The sequence below is a fragment of the Saccopteryx leptura genome, chromosome 1, assembly GCF_036850995.1.
Source record: "Saccopteryx leptura isolate mSacLep1 chromosome 1, mSacLep1_pri_phased_curated, whole genome shotgun sequence".
Taxonomy (NCBI): Eukaryota; Metazoa; Chordata; class Mammalia; order Chiroptera; family Emballonuridae; genus Saccopteryx; species Saccopteryx leptura.
Window position 1 is genome coordinate 13,411,656 of NC_089503.1, and position 19,616 is coordinate 13,431,271.

At 42.5% G+C, this 19,616-nt stretch overlaps 1 protein-coding gene across 1 annotated transcript in view; it reads left to right on the forward strand.

Annotated features, from left to right (window-relative positions):
* The first annotated feature begins 2,557 nt into the window (after positions 1-2,557).
* PATL1 (PAT1 homolog 1, processing body mRNA decay factor) overlaps positions 2,558-19,616 on the forward strand; it is a 33,327-nt gene continuing 16,268 nt past the window's right edge. The window contains exons 1-8 of the mRNA XM_066361220.1: positions 2,558-2,746; positions 4,652-4,763; positions 13,724-13,941; positions 14,982-15,062; positions 16,211-16,405; positions 17,330-17,431; positions 18,257-18,346; positions 18,645-18,865. Coding sequence (XP_066217317.1) covers positions 2,732-2,746; positions 4,652-4,763; positions 13,724-13,941; positions 14,982-15,062; positions 16,211-16,405; positions 17,330-17,431; positions 18,257-18,346; positions 18,645-18,865 — 1,034 coding nt within the window. The 5' untranslated portion in view covers positions 2,558-2,731. The remainder of the gene's footprint in view (positions 2,747-4,651; positions 4,764-13,723; positions 13,942-14,981; positions 15,063-16,210; positions 16,406-17,329; positions 17,432-18,256; positions 18,347-18,644; positions 18,866-19,616) is intronic.

Genomic DNA, 19,616 nt, shown 5'->3' on the forward strand with positions numbered 1-19,616 from the left:
TTGACTTTCTTGTGTAGTGGGACACTTTTGTTTATTAGTAGGGTTGGCAGTCTTTTGAGACTATTTTTGAGGCGGCTATGAGGATGTTATTGTTAAGTGCCACTGGAGGAAAGACATGACTGACATATAAATTAGTTGTAATAATTATATAGGTAATTTATTATTCACAAATTTTTTTGGCATGCCTGGGTATAGCTTAAGGGGGCCCCCTGTCGGCATGGTTTTTTTTTTGGCTGGCTTTGGTCAGAGTTCAGAGTGGTGTGGAGACAGTCCACATTAATGTTGGAGTCTGGGCGACTACGCAGTGTGGGGCCCCTTAGCTTTAGCATTTTTCCTAAATGCCTTTTACTGGGTGTTAATTTACAGGATTATTATTTTAAACTACTTTTTGGGGAGTTTTTTGTAGAGAATTTTTTATGTCAATTTATTGAACTGTTTATATTAAACTATTTTTAAGATGTTTTTATTTTTATTAATTTATAAAGTTAATGTAAATAACATTATTTTTATTTATGTATAACTTTACATATATATTAACTGGGTTTTGTTTGAAAGTCAGTTTGTTTATTATATAGTTATGGCACCAAGTTATTTTTTATTTATTTAAATTTTTATTTATTTATTTTTTACAGAGAGGGATAGACAGGGGCAGACAGGAATGGAGAGAGATGAGAAGCATCAATCATTAGTTTTTCATTGCGCATTGCAACACCTTAGTTGTTCAGATTGCTTTCTCATATGTGCCTTGACCACGGTCCTTCAGCAGACTGAGTAACCCCTTGCTGGAGTCAGCGACCTTGGGTTCAAGCTGGTGGGCTTTTTGCTCAAACCAGATGAGCCCGCGCTCAAGCTACCTCGGGGTCTCGAACCTGGGTCCTCTGCATCCCAGTCCGATGCTCTATCCACTGCGCCACCGCCTGGTCAGGCTATTTTTTATTTATGTATAACTTTATATACATATTTTTTTTGTATAGAAGCATCAATTCTTTGTTGCAACACCTTAGCTGTTCATTGATTGCTTTCTCATATGTGCCTTGGGGGGGGGGGGGGCTACAGCACAGACAGTGACCCCTTGCTCAAGCAAGCGACCTTAGGCTCAAGCTGGTGAGCCTTGCTCAAACCAGATGAACCCGTGCTCAAGTCGGAGGTGGGGGGGACCCCAGAGTTTCAAACCTGAGTCCTCCAAGTCCCAGTCCCACGATCCATACACTGTGCCACCGCCTGGTCAGGCTAGGACAAATTATTTAACGTCTGTAACCCTCAGGTTCCTCACTTATAAAGTAGGAAAAAATAATAGTGCCCACCTCATGGGGTTGGCATAACAAAAGATTCCATGAGATAACCCATGTAAAGCTCCTACACTTATTCATCATCATTAGTGGTATGACGTCATCTTACTGTTGAACCACTACTCTGTGAGGCAAGTATCATCAAACCCATTTTACAAAGAAATTAAGGATCAAATATGTTTAGATTGCTTGACCAAAACGGACAGCCAGTAACACAAAGTACAGAACACAAAGTACAGATGCACATCCAGAACTTTTATTCCCAAATCCAAAGTTTCCGGCACTCAGGCTCTGATTAATCCAAACACACTAACAGGATAGGAATTTACTGTATGCCACACCAAGGCCAGGCTGTATTTTAAGACACCGGAGTAAGGAGTTGTGAAATGCATTAAGGACTCATTCTTCTGGTGTAAATTTAGTCCTTGAGGCTAAGGGGGGTGAGGGGTAGATATTCCGTGAGTTCTAAGGCTGAAAGGGCACGGGAGGTACTAGCGGATGTTACCACTAAATTTTCTGGAACCAGTGTGCTGGGGCTTATAACCTAGGCACTCTTTAATGGCTCTGGTCCTCTAAGGAGGTCGTGTCCCCCAGCGGCGCACCCAGGCTGGCGCCTCTCGGCCGCTGTGACCTTGCCGCCCACAGCTGCGCTGCCCCCTTTGCTCTCCTGCTCCACGTGCCTGGAGCTCCTGGCATCTAAAAATATCACCCCGCTGAACCTCCCTGGACATGCCTTAGACTTTTTTTTTTTCTTAAACGGGTGTCGTGGCTACTTTGAGACACATAAATCACAGCCGTGATCTGCTCTTGATTCAGTGGGTGACCTGCTGCTGAAAGTGGCTACGAATTCACCCCCTTTGGATGACCTGAACTTTTCCGTTTCTTTTTCCCTCCACTCGGCGCATGTCATAGCTATCGTGAGGACTGCCGAACACCCCGGAGACCGTGTTGGACGCTGGAAAAATATCCTAGGAATCCCCATTTATTCCAACTCAGACAGAGCCTGGGACTCTTCAAAGCAATATCCTGTTACAATCACAAGGGTTTTCCCCGCCCAGACGGTGACGGAAAACTCGTGACTCTGACCCCAGCGCCGAGCGGGCACAGAGAAACCGGGGGCGGGGATGCAAGTCCGCAAGCGAAGAAGCCCCGCCATCAAGCAGCGCGTGCGCAGTCTGACGCCACGGGACCTCCTTCCCGCCCCTGAGACTAGAAAGTGAGACGCCAAATTTTTCCCCGCGCAGACGCCGCCGCTGAGCGCAGAGACGAGTGGCCGCCCTCCTTGAGGCGCGCCTGCGCACGTTGCTACGCACGCTCCGGCGTACGGCGGCGGCCAGGGGTCGCGAGCCGGTGGAGGACCCGCGCGCGGAGGAGCCCGGGGAGTCAACTTTTCTTCCCTCCCTCCCCCATTCCCCTCCCCGCTCCCTTCCCCCTCCCCAAGAATGTTCCGCTACGAGGTGAGCTTTTGCGACCGGAAGTGACCCCTCCCTCCCTCACGCGCCCCTTTTCCTCTCTCATACCCTCGCTTCTGTCCCGCGCTCCTGGCGGGGAGGAGTCGGACGGTGCGACCCGCGGGACCTAAAGGAGTGCGTCAGGCCTGGGGTCGTGGGTTTAATCCCAGAGCTGTGAGCTGGCTTCTGGGGTCGGGACTGCCGTATTAGTTGTCGCTGGGGAGAGTTGGCCTCTGTTTTCAGTTGGGGAGGGCCCCTTAAGTCCCTTACCCGGACCACCAGCCAGCCCCGCCCCGGGAGGAGCCGCGGAGGGAAGCAGGGCATCCCCCCGGTGGCTCTTGAGGAACAGTCATGCTGGAAAGCCTAGAGAAACGTTTCCCGCCCTGGATCCGGAACCACCTTCCCTCCGGTTCCACCCATACACACGGGCAGCCCTCGGGTCAGTGGGCCCGGGCTTGCCCTTTGCCTGGGTCCTTGGGCTGTTTACTAAAGAGGCCTCGGAGTTGGGAGGGGGCGTGTCCACTGGAAGTTGCTTCTGGGCCAGTGGAGGGAGACGTGGGTTTGGTGACGGTCCCGGTAATGTAGCAATAGTTGAGAGTCTCGAACCTGTCATTTATTATTCTGTTTGACCTTGAGCGACTTCTGATCTCTGAACATAAAAGTTTCTGGATTTATAGAGTAATCGAGCTTGTCTAGTTAATCAATCCCTAAGAGTTTTACCGACTTAAAAAAACCCAGTGATTTGATTAAGTAGATCTCTGTGATTTGGGAAAGAGTACTGCTGGATGTTGCCTCCCAGTTGTAGGCAGTTGCATACCTGCTTTGTGTATATATGGGAGGGCTTAAATTGGGTGAAATGGCCCGTTGGCTTAACCTTTCCTTTGCGAACAGCCTAGCTGAGAGGTTGTCAGGCGAAGTGGAGCACAACCCTACCGTCTGATCCTGAGTCTTAGAAAATTGTGAACGCCTACTTGATAGGAAATGGTTTAAGACCACACTAACTTCATGTAAACGTGGAGAGAGATTAATGAGAAGCGGTAGGCAGTGGCCAAAAGAAAAGAAACCTTGGGAAATCAGTTAAAAACTGAAGCGAAAGGAGGAAATGTTTAAAATAGGACCCACTTAAGTTGTTATAGTGATAGCATTTTCAGCAATCCACGGTCCTTGCCTCATTTGATCCTCATAACTATGTGATGGGTGGGATTGTTCCTGGATTACTACTTCAGAGGCTGAGGCTTAGCGCCTAACAAGCCTGAGGCACAGTGGTTGCTGAAGAAGTATTTCATAATTTAATTTCAAAGAATGACTTGCCTAAGTTCACATGACTTATAAAAGCGCAGTCAGAACTTGAATTTGCCATATCACAGCTTTTTGAGAGTTTACCTAATTGTGGTTGAAACTTTTAGCTTTCTGTTTTATCACCAGAGTTTGGGTCTACAGGAAACAGAAAGAGAAAAAGATGGAAAAGGAAGAGAAAGCTTTAAAAAGGAACAATAGTTGAAAACATGACACGAATACAGGGAAGATGAAAAGTACTCTAAAACTCAAGTAAAATAATGAAGTTTTTCTTTTCTGTTGTCATTACTATTCTATCCAGAGATATAAAGGAGGTTGACAAACCGGGAGGAGATGCTCTTGTTAGATTCTTGATAGAGAAATGGAATGTTTGGAGGGGAAGGGTAAATGAATTAAGGAATAGGAAAGAGAAACTGAAAAAAAGGAAGATGGAAATTTTCCAATGTTGGGAAAATTAGGAAATAGAAAAAAATTCCATCTTTACAAAAAAGTCATAATGAAGCTAGTTTGTTGATTGGGAAGGTAAGATGAACATTTTTAGAACCTTTTACAATGAGGTTGTGAACATCATGAATAGCTAAATCTTCTCTCTCTCTCTTTCTTTTTTTTTTTTAGTCTTTAGAGGATTGCCCTCTGGATGAAGATGAGGATGCGTTTCAGGGTCTGGGAGAGGAAGATGAGGAGATTGATCAATTCAATGATGATACATTTGGATCAGGTGCAGTTGGTAAGTAACATCTTTCTCTTATATCATCTTGGTCTCTTTCTGTTTTCAAACCCTGTCTTTTATAAGTACTTTATCTCAGTATAAGTGACCTCAGTCACTAATTTAGGAAAAGATCCTATTCTTGGTCTTAAAATAGTCTCTTCTTGACTAGAAGCATCTCCTCTTCTCCTCTGGGCCTCTTTTTGCCTCACTTAAAAAAACAGGTGTTCTTTAAGCCCTGTCCCTTCCAGCTATATGATCTATTGCTCTAGGTTGACACTATAAGGAATTCAGATGGTTAGAGATCAAGATATTTTACAAAGATTAAAAATAATCCTAGAGATTTTTATTTGTGGAACATGTATCTTAAGGAAAACTGGTGAATTAGAAAACTCAGATTTGGATATTTATATTTTAAAATTTAGTTGATAAGTAGTATATATTACATGGCCCTGCTACTGTCTTATACTGTCTTCAATAAAATACAAACCCTTTTATTCCAAGAAGTTTGGTGATAGTCTTCATAAGTTAGAAGTAAGATGAAACTTTGCCATCCCTGAGGCTAGATAAATATGCTCGGAGTTGGAAAGGTCATGAAACGTTAACACAGGCCACAGAGCTATGATTACTGAGATGGGAAATTTAGAGAGCAAGCTTATATGATAAAGTTTGAGAATTAGAGGTCTTAGGACAAATATACTAATAAGTTGTAATTAAATTGTACAATTAAAAATGAATAGGTAAGGCTCAATGCCTTTGTTGCTTGCTTTGTTGGTACTATAAACGTCAACTGTTTTTGCTGGGATGTGTAAATATGAGTGATTTCTTTGGAATAAAGCACTTATGTCTATGCAGCAAATATTCAAAGTTAAATAATTAGAGGAAATTTAACAGTAGTTAAATTAAGAGATGTTGAATATCAAAAACAAATAAGAGGTCTTAAAAATGATGTAATGGTTGCTGGTTTTACAGTGACCTAAACAGCTTAAGTTTATTAAAGCTTAGACTGAGTTGAATGAATTGCCAAAAATGAAAGTATGTATACTGTTGTCGATCAGGGTTTACAAAATTTCAAAGAGCTCAAAACTACCACTATAGTAACAGCAGGAGAAGTGTTTCAGGTAGAAGGGTAGACTCATTACAGAAGGGAACCAAAGACCTTTTGGATTATAGCCATAGTTTAGTAGATGAGATGGTCCAAGAGGTTGACATGATCTAAGATGCGGTTCTCGCTCCATGGAGATCACAGGCAAAAGCAATAGAGTAGAATTACAAAAGCCGAGAACTGGTGTGAATTGCAAATTGTATTTGGAAGTTAATTTACTAATAACCTGGAGAATACAATAGAAGCTGCAAACATTGTGTACTTGTTTCTAGAACTCTTTCTCTTTAAATAGTGTGCTGAATCTTACCCTTTTAAAGCCATTTCCTCAGTATTAAAATGAAGTTGATAGAATTGATTTACAGATACTAAGAGGAGGCAGCATAGTAATAGGTCGTCAGCTTTGAACCTGGACGGAGTAGGAATAGTGTTTCCTTCTCATGGACGTCCAGAGTGCTGTAGGCAACCTTTTGGAGTTTCTGTATTCCTCACAAGATGGGGAAAATATTGCCGTAAAAGGCTCCTACAGTTTACAGAACTGTATTTTATATGAGAGAAAAGAAGAAAGAAAAGTGCACACACAGTGAAAAGGCCCTGGGGTGACAGAGAAAAGAACAGGAAGTAAGAAGCAAAGGCAGCAGAATAGCACAGGGTTGGCTCTCTTCTGCACCCTCAAGCAGAACTAGTGATTCAGTAGGATTTCTTGGTCAACAAAGTGTATAATGGAGGAAAATTTTTTCAAATGGGCCCTTTCCATTGAGTATGATATACTTGAGTTGCAAAATAGGTCTCTTAATTCCTCATAACATCTTTTTTTCCCCATAACATTTTGGTCTAAATACTGTAAGGGTTTATAAAAGGAAAATTGCTTTATAAGTCCACCTGTGACTTGCTTAATATACTTCTACAAGTAGATACACAGCTGGTGTAGAGGATTTAAAACAGGAGATAAAATGTCTGATGTTTGATACGTTTTGGTTTGATGGATTCTAATTCAAGGCGTGAATGTCTTGAGTGAAACCTGTTAATGCAGTAGTTATTTTGAGATTGTGGCTACAAATGCTCTGATGTCACCTTTCCTTAAGAAGCTAGTCACTGTTTTCCACATGGAAAAATGTTTGCATCATCTTAGAGAAATAAATGGGCCACAGGAATCAATTCATTCTCTAAATATAAATGCTTATACTTAGAAGATGCTTGTTATGTGCTAGACATTATTCTAAATGTTTTACATATATTCACAGCAACCCCTGTTAGGTAGGTACTATTATTATCCTCATTTTAACAAATGAGGAGGGAAAGTGACAGATTAGGTAGCTGTTAATGGAATCATTGTAAACCACCAGTGAAAGCAGTGTTTGAGCAATCTTTGAGACTCTCCTGCCTCCACGTGGAAGGACTCCCCATTCTTCCTACTTCTATTGATAGCTGCTATAGTAATCTTTAGGGATTGAGATTGCTTTAAAATTCAATCATCTTTACTTCCTTACAATTTTGTTTTTATTTTAAAATAGCCCTGAGACAAGGCCCTGGCCGGTTGGCTCAGTGGTAGAGCGTTGGCCTGGCGTGCAGGAGTCCCGGATTTGATTCCCGGCCAGGGCACACAGGAGAAGTGCCCATCTGCTTCTCCACCCCTCCCCCTCTCCTTCCTCTCTGTCTCTCTCTTCCCCTCCCTCAACCAAGGCTCCACTGGAGCAAGGTTTGCCCGGGCACTGAGGATGGCTTTGTGGCCTCTGCCTCAGGCGCTAGAATGGCTCTGATTGCAGCAGAGCATTGCCCCTGGTGGGCATGCCGGGTGGATCCCGGTCGGGCGCATGCGGGAGTCTGCCTGACTGCCTCCCCATTTCCAGCTTCGGAAAAATACAATATATATATATATATATATATATATATTCCTGAGACAGACTTAGGGGAATGACTACAAGTATAAGTTTTTGGGAGCAATCAGGAATTCACCTGATTGTCGGTATAGGTTAATGAGTTGAAGGAGAACAGATATCTCTTTCCCTTCATTTCTCTGGTATTTTGCCTACCATTGATCATTTTGACTAGTGTGGAGTGAGGTCCAGCATTGGCAAAGGTAACTCTGTACTTAGGTCATTTGAAAAAGATAGAGTGAAGTGTCCCTTTGTTGTAAGGGCATGCCATCTTTGACATGGCTTAGATGATTCTACACAACAGCAAGTGAAACCTGAAATGATGATGATGGTATTTATGGGATACTTTGCTTACGTGTTTGAAAAAGTAACAATTCACAACAGCCATTCTCACAGAAAAAGGCTATTTAACCAGTGTTTTTTAAAATGTAGTTATTAAGGATAAATAGATTATTCATTTTTGGTAGGAACTGTTAAAGTTAGTACAGATAAGTATGGAAGCAGTGAATGAAAACGCAAATTAGAACACTGCTGCATTCAAGTTTCGTTAACAAATGAACCTCTTGGCCTTACCTGTGGTGGCGCAGTAGATAAAGCATTGACCTGGACCTGGAACACTGAGGTCGCCGGTTCAAAGCCCTGGGCTTGCCTGGTCAAGGCTCATATGGTAGTTAATGCTTCCTGCTCCTCCCCTCTTCTCTCTCTCTCTTTCTCTCTACTCTCTCTCTTAAAATAAAATCTAAAAAATTAAACAAATTAACCTTAAATTTGTAAAATAAATGGAAAAAGTTTCTTTGGGATAGATCCTCCCCTTTTTTTGGCATTGCTGAGTTAGTAAAATAACAAAAAGCAATTTGTCCTTTAACAACTTTCTTAGTTTACTCTTCGTTAGCAAAGATGACATAAATATTAATGTCACAATTGATTTTTAATTACACTATTTTAAGAATTTTTTTTGCTGATAACTGATTATTTAAATTAATTCTGTAATTTTCATCTAAAGTGAATTTTCCCCTTTACCACAAGTAGCACATTTAAATTTACCACAGTGCCCAAAGACTAGACATAGTGGTTCTGATCTAACCAAATTATAAATTTGGAGGTCCCACTTCTCTCACTTTTTGGACCACTAGTGTTATGTGATACATTGTTATATAGTAAAAATAGCAAAGTTTAAATGTTTATAATCTAACCCTGAAAGGCACTTAGCCTACTTAAATATTGCTTACGATATTAAGATATGTATAATAGTTATTACCCTATTAATCATTATATTGAGAATTTGCAAATAATCTAAATTTCCATCAGTGGGGATAAGTTAAATTAGTTTATCAATAGAATAGAATCTTACATAGGTATTAAAAAGAATCAGATAATATTCTCAGTACTTACATATGTTTGTGCATGCATGAAAAGATGTCCAGGTTATATTGCTTAAGTAAAAAAGAAGTTAAAAGAAACAAGTTTATAGTTTGCAATATACAATATTTAACATTCCTGTTGAGTTATGGGAAACTTTCTAAGTTACGTATTTGTGTGATGTTAACATATATTTTCTTTGTAAGCAGAAAAAAAGAAGAAAGATCATTTTAACAGTTGTCCATGAGCCTCTCAGAAAATTGTCAATAATCTAAATCTTTAAAAGTGGTTTACCATTTATTATACCCTATATATCAAGCACTTTTTTTTCTTGTTATGATGCCTTCAGTTTTTTCTTCTCCTTTTTCTAATGAGATATATGGGAAAATTATATGGGGAGAATTGTCATTAAGAATACTTTGAGCCCTGGCCGGTTGGCTCAGCGGTAGAGCATTGGCCTGGCGTGCGGGGGACCCGGGTTCGATTCCCAGCCAGGGCACATAGGAGAAGCGCCCATTTGCTTCTCCACCCCCACCCCCTCCTTCCCCTCTGTCTCTCTCTTCCCCTCCCGCAGCCAAGGCTCCATTGGAGCAAAGATGGCCCTGGCGCTGGGGATGGCTCCTTGGCCTCTGCCCCAGGCGCTAGAGTGGCTCTGGTTCACGGCAGAGCGACGCCCCGGAGGGGCAGAGCATCGCCCCCTGGTGGGCAGAGCTTCGCCCCTGGTGGGCGTGCCGGGTGGATCCCGGTCAGGCGCATGCGGGAGTCTGTCTGACTGTCTCTCCCCGTTTCCAGCTTCAGAAAAATACAAAAAAAAAAAAAAATACTTTGAGATGCTGGGAAAACTGGAAAACCACATGCAAAAGAATGAAACTGGACTATAGTTTGTCCCCCTGTACTAAAATTAACTCAAAATGGATCAAAGATCTAAACATAAGACCTGAAACAATAAAGTACATAGAAGAAGACATAGGTACTAAACTCATGGACCTGGGCTTTAAAGAGCATTTTCTGAATTTGATTCCAAAGGCAAGAGAAGTGAAGGCAAAAATTAATGAATGGGACTACATCAGACTAAGAAGTTTTTGCTCAGCAAGAGAAACTAATAAGATAGACAGCCAACTAAATGGGAAATGATATTTTTAAACACCTGCTCAGATAAGGGCCTAATATCCAAAATATACAAAGAACTCCTAAAACTCAACAACAAACAAACAATCCAATAAAAAAATGGGAAGAGGACATGAACAGACACTTCTCCCAGGAAGAAATACAAATGGCCAACAGATATATGAAAAGATGCTCATCTTCTTTAGTTATTAGAGAAATGCAAATCAAAACTGCAATGAGATACCACCTCATACCTGTTAGATTAGCTATTATTATTATTATTTTTTTTACAGGGACAAAGAGTCAGAGAGAGGGATAGATAGGGACAGACAGACAGGAATAAAGAGAGATGAGAAGCAGAAGCATCAATCATCAGTTCTTTGTTGTGACACCCCAGCTGCTCATTGACCGCTCTCTCACATGTGCCTTGACCACGGGCCTTCAGCAGACCGAGTAACCCCTTGCTCAGCCAGAGACCCCGGGTCCAAGCTGGTGAGCTCCTGCTCAAACCAGATGAGCCTGCGCCCAAGCTGGCAACCTCAGGGCCTCAAACCTGGGCCCCTCCGCATCCCAGTCCGACGCTCCATCCACTGCGCCACCGCCTGGTCAGGCAGATTAGCTATTATTAACAAGACAGGTAATAGCAAATGTTGGAGAGGTTGTGGAGAAAAAGGAACCCTCATCCACTGTTGGTGGGAATGTAAAGTAGTACAACCATTATGGAAGAAAGTATGGTGGTTCCTCACAAAACTGAAAATAGAACTACCTTATGACCCAGCAATCCCTCTACTGGGTATATACCCCAAAAAGTCAGAAACATTGATACGTAAAGACACATGCAGCCCCATGTTCATTGCAGCATTGTTCACAGTGGCCAGGACATGGAAACAACCAAAAAGCCCGTCAATAGATGACTGGATAAAGAAGATGTGGCACATATACACTATGGAATACTACTCAGCCATAAGAAATGATGACATCGGATCATTTACAGCAAAATGGTGGGATCTTGATAACATTATACGGCGTGAAATAAGTAAATCAGAAAAAACCAGGAACTGCATTATTCCATACGTAGATGGGACATAAAAGTGAGACCAAGAGACATTGATAAGAGTGTGGTGGTTATGGGGGGAGGGGGGAGAGGGAGAGGGAAGGGGGGAGGGGAGGGGGAGGGGCACAAAGAAAACTAGATAGAAGGTGACAGGACAATCTGATTTTGGGTGATGGGTATGCAACATAATTGAATGACAAGATAAACTGGACATGTTATCTTTGAATATATGTATCTTGATTTACTGATGTCACCCCATTAAAATAAATAAATAAAATTATTAAAAAAAAAACTTGTGAAAAAAAAAGAACACTTTGAAAAATCTTTGTTTCTGTATTAGTTATAAAGGGAATTAACTGTTATCCCTCTGTTGAATTGCATTAAACATACAAAACAAAACTAAAATGAGAATAAAATATATAACATATACAAAAGAATATATGGGTGTTTGTAGATTAGAAAGTAGTGTATGTTTAGGATGAGGTAAAGTTAGAATTAAAATGAAAAGGTTATTTGGGGAAAGCTTCAGTGAAGAGGGATAGGTGTCTGACTTGGAATACTGAGGAGCGGATTGCGTAGAGCTTTTGTCAGAAGCATAATAGAATGATGAGATTGAGGAGCACTGCAATGAGAGAAGTGGTAGAAGTAGGTCTAGTTTTAGAGAAGCTGATAAAGGGTTCTGAAGATACTCATCTGTGTTATAGCAGAACTCAAAAATAATCATGTGTCAGCCTGGAAAAATGAGACAGCAAGCTGGTGCTACAGACTGTATAGTAGTGTACAGAAATAGCAGAGACATAGTTAAAATAGGAAAGGAACTGTCCCTGGTCCAGGTCACCATCACCTTTGCCCTGGTGTACTGCAGTAGCCCCCTGGCAATCCTCCATGCTTCCATTGTTGCCTTCCCCTCCCCCATCTGTTTTCAACACAGCAGCCAGAGTGATTCTCTCAAAAAGTCAGGCCACACCAAAACCTCCAGTGGCCCCTCATTTCAATCAGAATGGCCTAGGAGTCCCTGAAGGAGCTCCTCTCTACTACATCTTTGACCTCATTTAACCCCCCCCCCCCCCTTGACCATTCTAGCCCAAACATAGTTCGTTTTGTATCTCAACATTGGTGTCAGGCCTGACCTGTGGTGGCGCAGTGGATAAAGTGTCGACCTGGGAACACTGAGGTCGCCAGTTCAAAACCCTGGGCTTGCCTGGTCAAGGCACATATGGGAGTTGATGCTTCCTGCTCCTCCTTTCTGTCTGTCTGTCTGTCTGTCTCTCTCCCTCTCCTCTATTAAATGAATAAATAAAAAATATTAAAAAAAATAAAAGAACAAAAGCTTTAAAAAACAAACAAACAAAAAAAAACATTGGTGTCAGTCTCTCATCTTAAGGCATTTATACTGACTCCCTCTGCCTGGAGCATTTCTCCAAGATATCCACATGGCTAACTATCTTACTCTTGAATTTTCTACTCAGATGTTACCCTCTTAATGAAACGTAGCTCTGATCATCCTATTTAAAAGTTTTTAGTCTGCCTCTCTTCCTCCATATTCCTATAGCATTACATCTTCTAATATAGTATCTAATTTACTTATTATGTTTATTGTCTATTTTCTATTTCTTTTCAGCTCGAAAGAAAGCTACAGGAGGGCAGGAATCCTTAACTGTTTTGTACACATGTATCCCATGCAGCTAAAACTGCTTGTCACATAAGAGATGCTCAACAAATATTAATTGAATGAAATCAATAGTTTTGAAAGTTTGTAGAGATGGCAGTTATAATCTAAGAGAAAGTTGTATGCTAATGCAATGAGTTCTAGCTTTCCTGTGAATTTTTTGCCTGAAATGTCATAGAAACTCAAGACCAACAGTTTCAAAATTGGTTTCATTGATAATGTATTAAGCTATTACTTTAAATCAGTGGTAGTCAACCTGGTCCCTACCGCCCACTAGTGGGTGTTCTGGCTTTCATGGTGGGCCGTAGCAGAGCAACCAAAGTATAAATAAAAAGATTTAACTATAGTAAGTTTTATAAAGATTTACTCTGCCAAACTTAGTGAAAATCTGACATAAAGTACTTGATAAGTAATTATTATTATATGCTTTAACTTGCTGTAACTCTGCTTTATAAATTTTGTAAAGTAAAGTTACTTCCCTACTTTATAAATCACCATTACTGTGGAACCGGTGGGCGGTTAGAAAATTTTACTACTAACAGAGATACAAAAGTGGGCGGTAGGTATAAAAAGGCTGACTACCCCAGCTTTAAATGCTTGAGTTTTATTTCTGGTGTGATGTTATTTGTTCATAAAAGTGAAAAGCCCACTTGATTATGCTCCTTAGTTTAAACTTTATTTCATGTTTGTAGGTAGGTAGAAATTTAATTTTCCAAACTATCTTCTGGAGTTGGAATTTTCACATGGTTAACAGAATTTTATAAAACTTTTTAATTCCAGTATGAACATATTTTACTTATGTTTTCCTTATAGATGATGATTGGCAGGAAGCACATGAGCGACTGGCTGAGTTGGAGGAGAAGCTCCCCATAGCAGTCAGTGGACAAGCCGGCAATGAAGAAAGGGATGAGATGGACCTGCTGGGTGACCATGAGGAGAATCTGGCAGAGAGGCTCAGTAAGATGGTGATTGAAAATGAACTGGAAGATCCAGCCATCATGAGGGCAGTGCAGACCAGGCCAGTTTTGCAAGTAAGGCACTCTGGTTTGAGCACTGTGGCAGACTAACAGTGAAGTATTGAGCCATGCCGTTTTAGTTCATCTACTGTAATGGGAGAATTGCATATGCCATAGAAAATTGTTAACATACCGTATTTCCCCATGTATAAGAAGCACACTTTTTCAAAAATTTTGGGGTCTAGCCCTGGCCGGTTGGCTCAGCGGTAGAGCGTCGGCCTAGTGTGCGGAGGACCCGGGTTCGATTCCCGGCCAGGGCACACAGGAGAAGCGCCCATTTGCTTCTCCACCCCTCCACCGCGCTTTCCTCTCTGTCTCTCTCTTCCCCTCCCGCAGCCAAGGCTCCATTGGAGCAAAGATGGCCCGGGCGCTGGGGATGGCTCTGTGGCCTCTGCCTCAGGCGCTAGAGTGGCTCTGGTCGCAACATGGCGACGCCCAGGATGGGCAGAGCATCGCCCCCTGGTGGGCAGAGCGTTGCCCCTGGTGGGCGTGCTGGGTGGATCCCGGTCGGGCACATGCGGGAGTCTGACTGTCTCTCCCTGTTTCCAGCTTCAGAAAAATGAAAGGAAAAAAAAAAAAAATTGGGGGTCTAAAAACGGGGTGCATCTTATACAGTGGTTGTAAATTTTTTTACTTGCATTTCCTGCTTTTTCACACTTGTTTTTGCCTCATTGTTGAAGACAGTGATTCATCATCAGACACAGATGAAGACAAGCTAATGGGTGGGAGTTTTGACAGTGATGAGGAGTTGTATGAATTTTATGATGAATACAAGTTGAGTTCAGTAACTATGTAATACATTTTCCCCCCCTCTAAATTCGGGCCCCAAAATTAAGGTGCGTCTTAAAATGGGAGCGTCTTACACGTGGGGAGATACGGTAATTCCTGATGGCAAGTTCAGAGAGGAAGTTGGGGAATGAGGTGTATTCTGGAACACCCCAATTTCTTCTTCTCAAGCGGCTGAGGCGCTTTTGGACCCGTGCTCACCGTAAGCACGTGCGTCATGCAGAGCGCCCACTCTATTCCCGCTTCTGTTTGTTTCCCCTTTCTTCTAGCCTCAACCCGGAAGTCTCAATTCCAGCATCTGGGATGGATCTGAAGTTCTGAGGCGAATCCGAGGACCACTGCTTGCTCAGGTACTAAACTTTCTCTTTATATAAAATCCCTGATATGTAAAATATTCAAGTTGGCCTCTGTTGTCCTCCTTTCCTTGCAGAAACATCTAGTTGGATATCATTTGCCAGTCTTATATGGATTACGTCATCCAGCACTCGTAGTTGTACCATTTGATTGTACCCTTCCTCACCCTCTGTGGGAGTGCTCACTTGACCATGCTTTACTTTGAAAGTTTGAAAGGAAGCTGTTGTTACTCAAATACGTTAGCTTACAATTTGAGTTCCTTATAAAGTCATTTCTAGGCAGAACTAGAAGTCTGGAGAACAGATCATTATTTGCCATTGGTTGGGGGTGGTGGGGTGGGTTGACTACAAAGCCACAGTTCTGGAGGAAGTTTGAGGAGTGATAAAACTATTCTATATCTTGATTGTGGTAATGGATTCATTACTCTGCATTTATTAAAATTCAGAGAACTGTATATCAAAAAGTAAATTTTACTAGATGTGAGATAAAATAAATAAAAAATTTTTTTTTTTAATTTTTATTTATTTATTTATTCATTTTAGGGGGAGAGAGAGAAAGAGAGAGAGAGAGAGAGAGAGAGAGAGAGAGAGAAGGGGGAGGAGCAGGAAGCATCAACTCCCATATGTGCCTTGACCAGGCAAGCCAGGGTTTTGAACTGGCAACCTCAGTGTTTCCAGGTTGACGCTTTATCCACTGCGCCACCACAGGTCAGGCTAAATAAAAATTTTAAAAATAATTTCTCAAGCCTGACCAGTGGCTGCACAGTGGATAGAGTATTGACCTGTTATGCTGAGGTCCCCAAGGTCACTGGCTTGAGCCCAGAGGTCGCCAGCTTGAAGCCCAAGATTGCTGGCTTGTTGAAGCCCAAGGTTGCTAGCTTGAGCAAGGAGTCATTGGCTTGGCTTGAACCCTCCAGCCAAGGCACAGATGAGAAGCAATCATTGAACAACGAAAGTGCTGCAACCATGAGTTGCTCTTCCTTTCTACCTTCTCTCTCTCTCTCTCTCTCTCTCTCTCCCTTCCTATCTCTAGCTAGCTCTCTTGCAAATCAATAATAATTTCTCTAGATATTTTTGGCATCTGTAGAGGTTATCAAAACATTTCAGATTAGCTGATTTTTTTTTTTTACTACTTCCTTAAATAGGAAATGCCTACAGTGTCTGTATTAGAATATGCCTTGCCTCAGAGGCCCCCACAGGGCCCAGAAGATGACCGGGACCTTTCCGAGCGTGCATTACCAAGGCGGTCAACTTCACCTATCATTGGCAGCCCTCCTGTTAGAGCCGTACCCATAGGCACCCCACCTAAGCAGATGGCTGTACCCAGCTTCAACCAACAGGTACCTCTCATTAACAGGCCTTCAGCCCAGGATATTGGGAATCTGGGCAAAATTATTTGGGAAATTGGTGTTGCTGGGAGGAGGGTGGAAGTTTGGGGTAGGTGTGAGATTAGAAAGAAGAATAGCCAATTAGAGGAGAAGTTAGTTCCCATAAGAGACACATTTCTTAATGCCCTTTGCTATTGCTGCTGCTTTTTAAATGGGGGAGAAAAGGGGTAGTAAACCATAGATAGTATATATATCCTTCTTAAAGGGTTTTTTGCTGGCTGCCCAAAACATTAGCAGAGAGGTAACTGAAAGCTGGGGGGAGTGGGAACACAGAGCATTGTCCACATCCCTTTTTACCTTTAAGATATCCCTGCTTTCCCTAGAGCCTGTGCAGTCCTGTTCCATAGACTTTCCTCCACCTGAAACGAGCAGCTGAAAAGGAAGGCCAATTTGGAAGGTATGGGGGGAGGGTGGTGTTGGTATGGCCTAGTTAGGCTCAGTATCCTATGAAATGGTGGAGTCACAATGTATCACAAAAGAGCTGAGCATGGCGGCCATATCATGGGGCTTCAGGATAGGACTTAGTTAATCCTCCAGCTTTCTTATCATTCCTTCTCCCTCACTGCTACCAAAATATATCCTCTTGGAAAGAATTTGCAAGTTCGAATATCTGCTGGTACCTCCCTCAGATAGCATGGAAGGGTGGGGATAACTGGAGAATTAGCTAAATCTTCCTCAGTTAAAGTGGCACTGTTGCTTGATATTTGTGAGAGGAAGTGACCAAAGGTTCTGTATGTTAACCCATAGCCATAGCAATTTGCTTAGAAGTAGGGCTATGCATTGAGTTCTGTGTCTACCAGCACTAGAGGGAGGGGCTGTAGGTGGAGGAAAAACTGACTTCATTGAGTGTAGTTGTTTATATGTTTGTCTTGATAGATCCTGTGTCCGAAGCCTGTCCATGTTCGGCCCCCAATGCCACCACGTTATCCTGCTCCCTATGGTGAGAGGATGTCTCCAAACCAGCTCTGCAATGTCCCGGTATGTCACTCTGCAACCTAATGAAATGAAGTCTATACTTTCTGATCACTACCTGCACAATCACCACACAGTGTATCGACGTCTCCTAAATTATGCTGTCCTAGCCCCATACTTGAATTTCTGGATTTTCTGGTCCCCAGGTCAGAAGATGTGGTTCATTATATTTAGTTGTTTTTATCTTCAATTCTTTTTTTTTTTTTTTTTTTTTTCATTTTTCCGAAGCTGGAAACGGGGAGGCAGTCAGACAGAGTCCCGCATGCGCCCGACCGGGATCCACCCGGCATGCCCACCAAGGGGCGATGCTCTGCCCATCTGGGCATCGCTCTGTTGCATCCAGAGCCATTCTAGCGCCTGAGGCAGAGGCCACAGAGCCATCCCCAGCACCCGGGCCATCTTTGCTCCAATGGAGCCTCACTGCGGGAGGGGAAGAGAGAGACAGAGAGGAAGGAGAGGGGGAGGGGTGGAGAAGCAAATGGACGCCTCTCCTGTGTGCCCTGGCCGGGAATCGAACCCAGGACTCCTGCACGCCAGGCCAACGCTCTACTACTGAGCCAACCGGCCAGGGCCTATCTTCAATTCTTATCTTTAAAAATTTGAATTTCAGCACGATCATCTGGTTTCCTGCTATCTCTTTCCCTTGTTTTATCCCATAGTACTTCATAATTTCAAAATTATTCTTTTACATCTCATCATTGGACAGCTTGACTGTATAGTTTGAGTTTTTATATCCAAGTTTAGTCTGCACTTCTATTGAGTTCTCTTATTATATTGAATTTACCCGTTTCATAGTATAGGTATAATTTTTTTCTTTTTTTTTCTTTCTAGAACTCTTCCTTACTGGGTCACCCTTTTCCTCCTAGTGTTCCTCCTGTTCTCAGCCCCCTCCAGAGAGCACAACTTCTTGGAGGAGCACAGGTAAGCCTTGAATAGCCTGACCCATAAAGAGCTCTCTTGCTTTCCTAAGGTTCACTAGTCTGGTTTTCAGTTGGCCATTCTGCATCAGAAATTTTGTGCTGGTCATCGAAAGCGCTAACCTGGTTGAAAACCAGTACACTAGGTGATACCCGATTTTGCTCTTTAATCAATTACTACTACCTCTTTTTTTCCCATTACCTTTTCAAACAAAGTTACTGATGGAAATAGTATTAACTTTTCTGTGCATAAGAGCAAGGGATTTATGATTAACTAAATCGAAGATTTTGTCTCTTTGTAGCTACAGCCTGGACGGATGTCTCCCAGCCAGTTTGCACGGGTCCCTGGATTTGTTGGTAGTCCACTTGCTGCCATGAATCCCAAGCTGCTGCAAGGGCGAGTTGGGCAGATGCTTCCCCCAGCACCAGGCTTCCGTGCCTTCTTTAGTGCTCCGCCCCCCGCTACACCACCCCCTCCACAGCAGCACCCCCCAGGCCCAGGACCTCACCTGCAAAACTTACGGTATACACAGCAACGCTAGAGTTTATTCAGTGTCGACTGAGTCTCTTGTTGATGTTAAGTGTGATAGCATGGAAATCTCTTTATATTATTAGCAGGCAATATATTTTTAGATGTTGCTTGATCTAAAAGTCGCCAAATAGAAATGGTTGACAGTCTGCAAGCTTTCTTATGAATAACCTTTCCCTCAAGTCACATGCTTCCTCTGTACATTTGCACATTACTGGTTAATCACCTCTTTTTTCTTCTAAAGTTTATGTCTCACTTTATGTTAGTTTTACTTACACAGAGTTGCTCATATGGAACACAACAATAATTAATAAAATATATAAGGCCTGACTAGGCAGTGACGCAGTGGATAGAGCATCAGACTGGGATGCAGAGGACCCAGGTTCAAGACCCCAAGGTCGCCAGCTTGAGCGCGGGCTCATCTAGTTTGAGCAAAAGCTCACCAGCTTGAGCCCAAGGTCACTTCCTTGAGCAAGGGGTTACTCGGTCTGCTGAAGGCCCACGGTCAAGGCACATAATGAGAAAGCAATCAATGAACAACTAAGGTGTCGCAATAAAAAACTGATGATTGATGCTTCTCATCTCTCGCCGTTCCTGTCTGTCTGTCCCTATCTATCCCTCTCTCGGACTCTTTGTCTCTGTAAAAAACAAAATAATAATAATAATAATAATATACATAAGAATACACTCTGTTTTGTGTACTTAAAACTGTGAGCCTCCTTTTATCTCTCTCATACATACACAC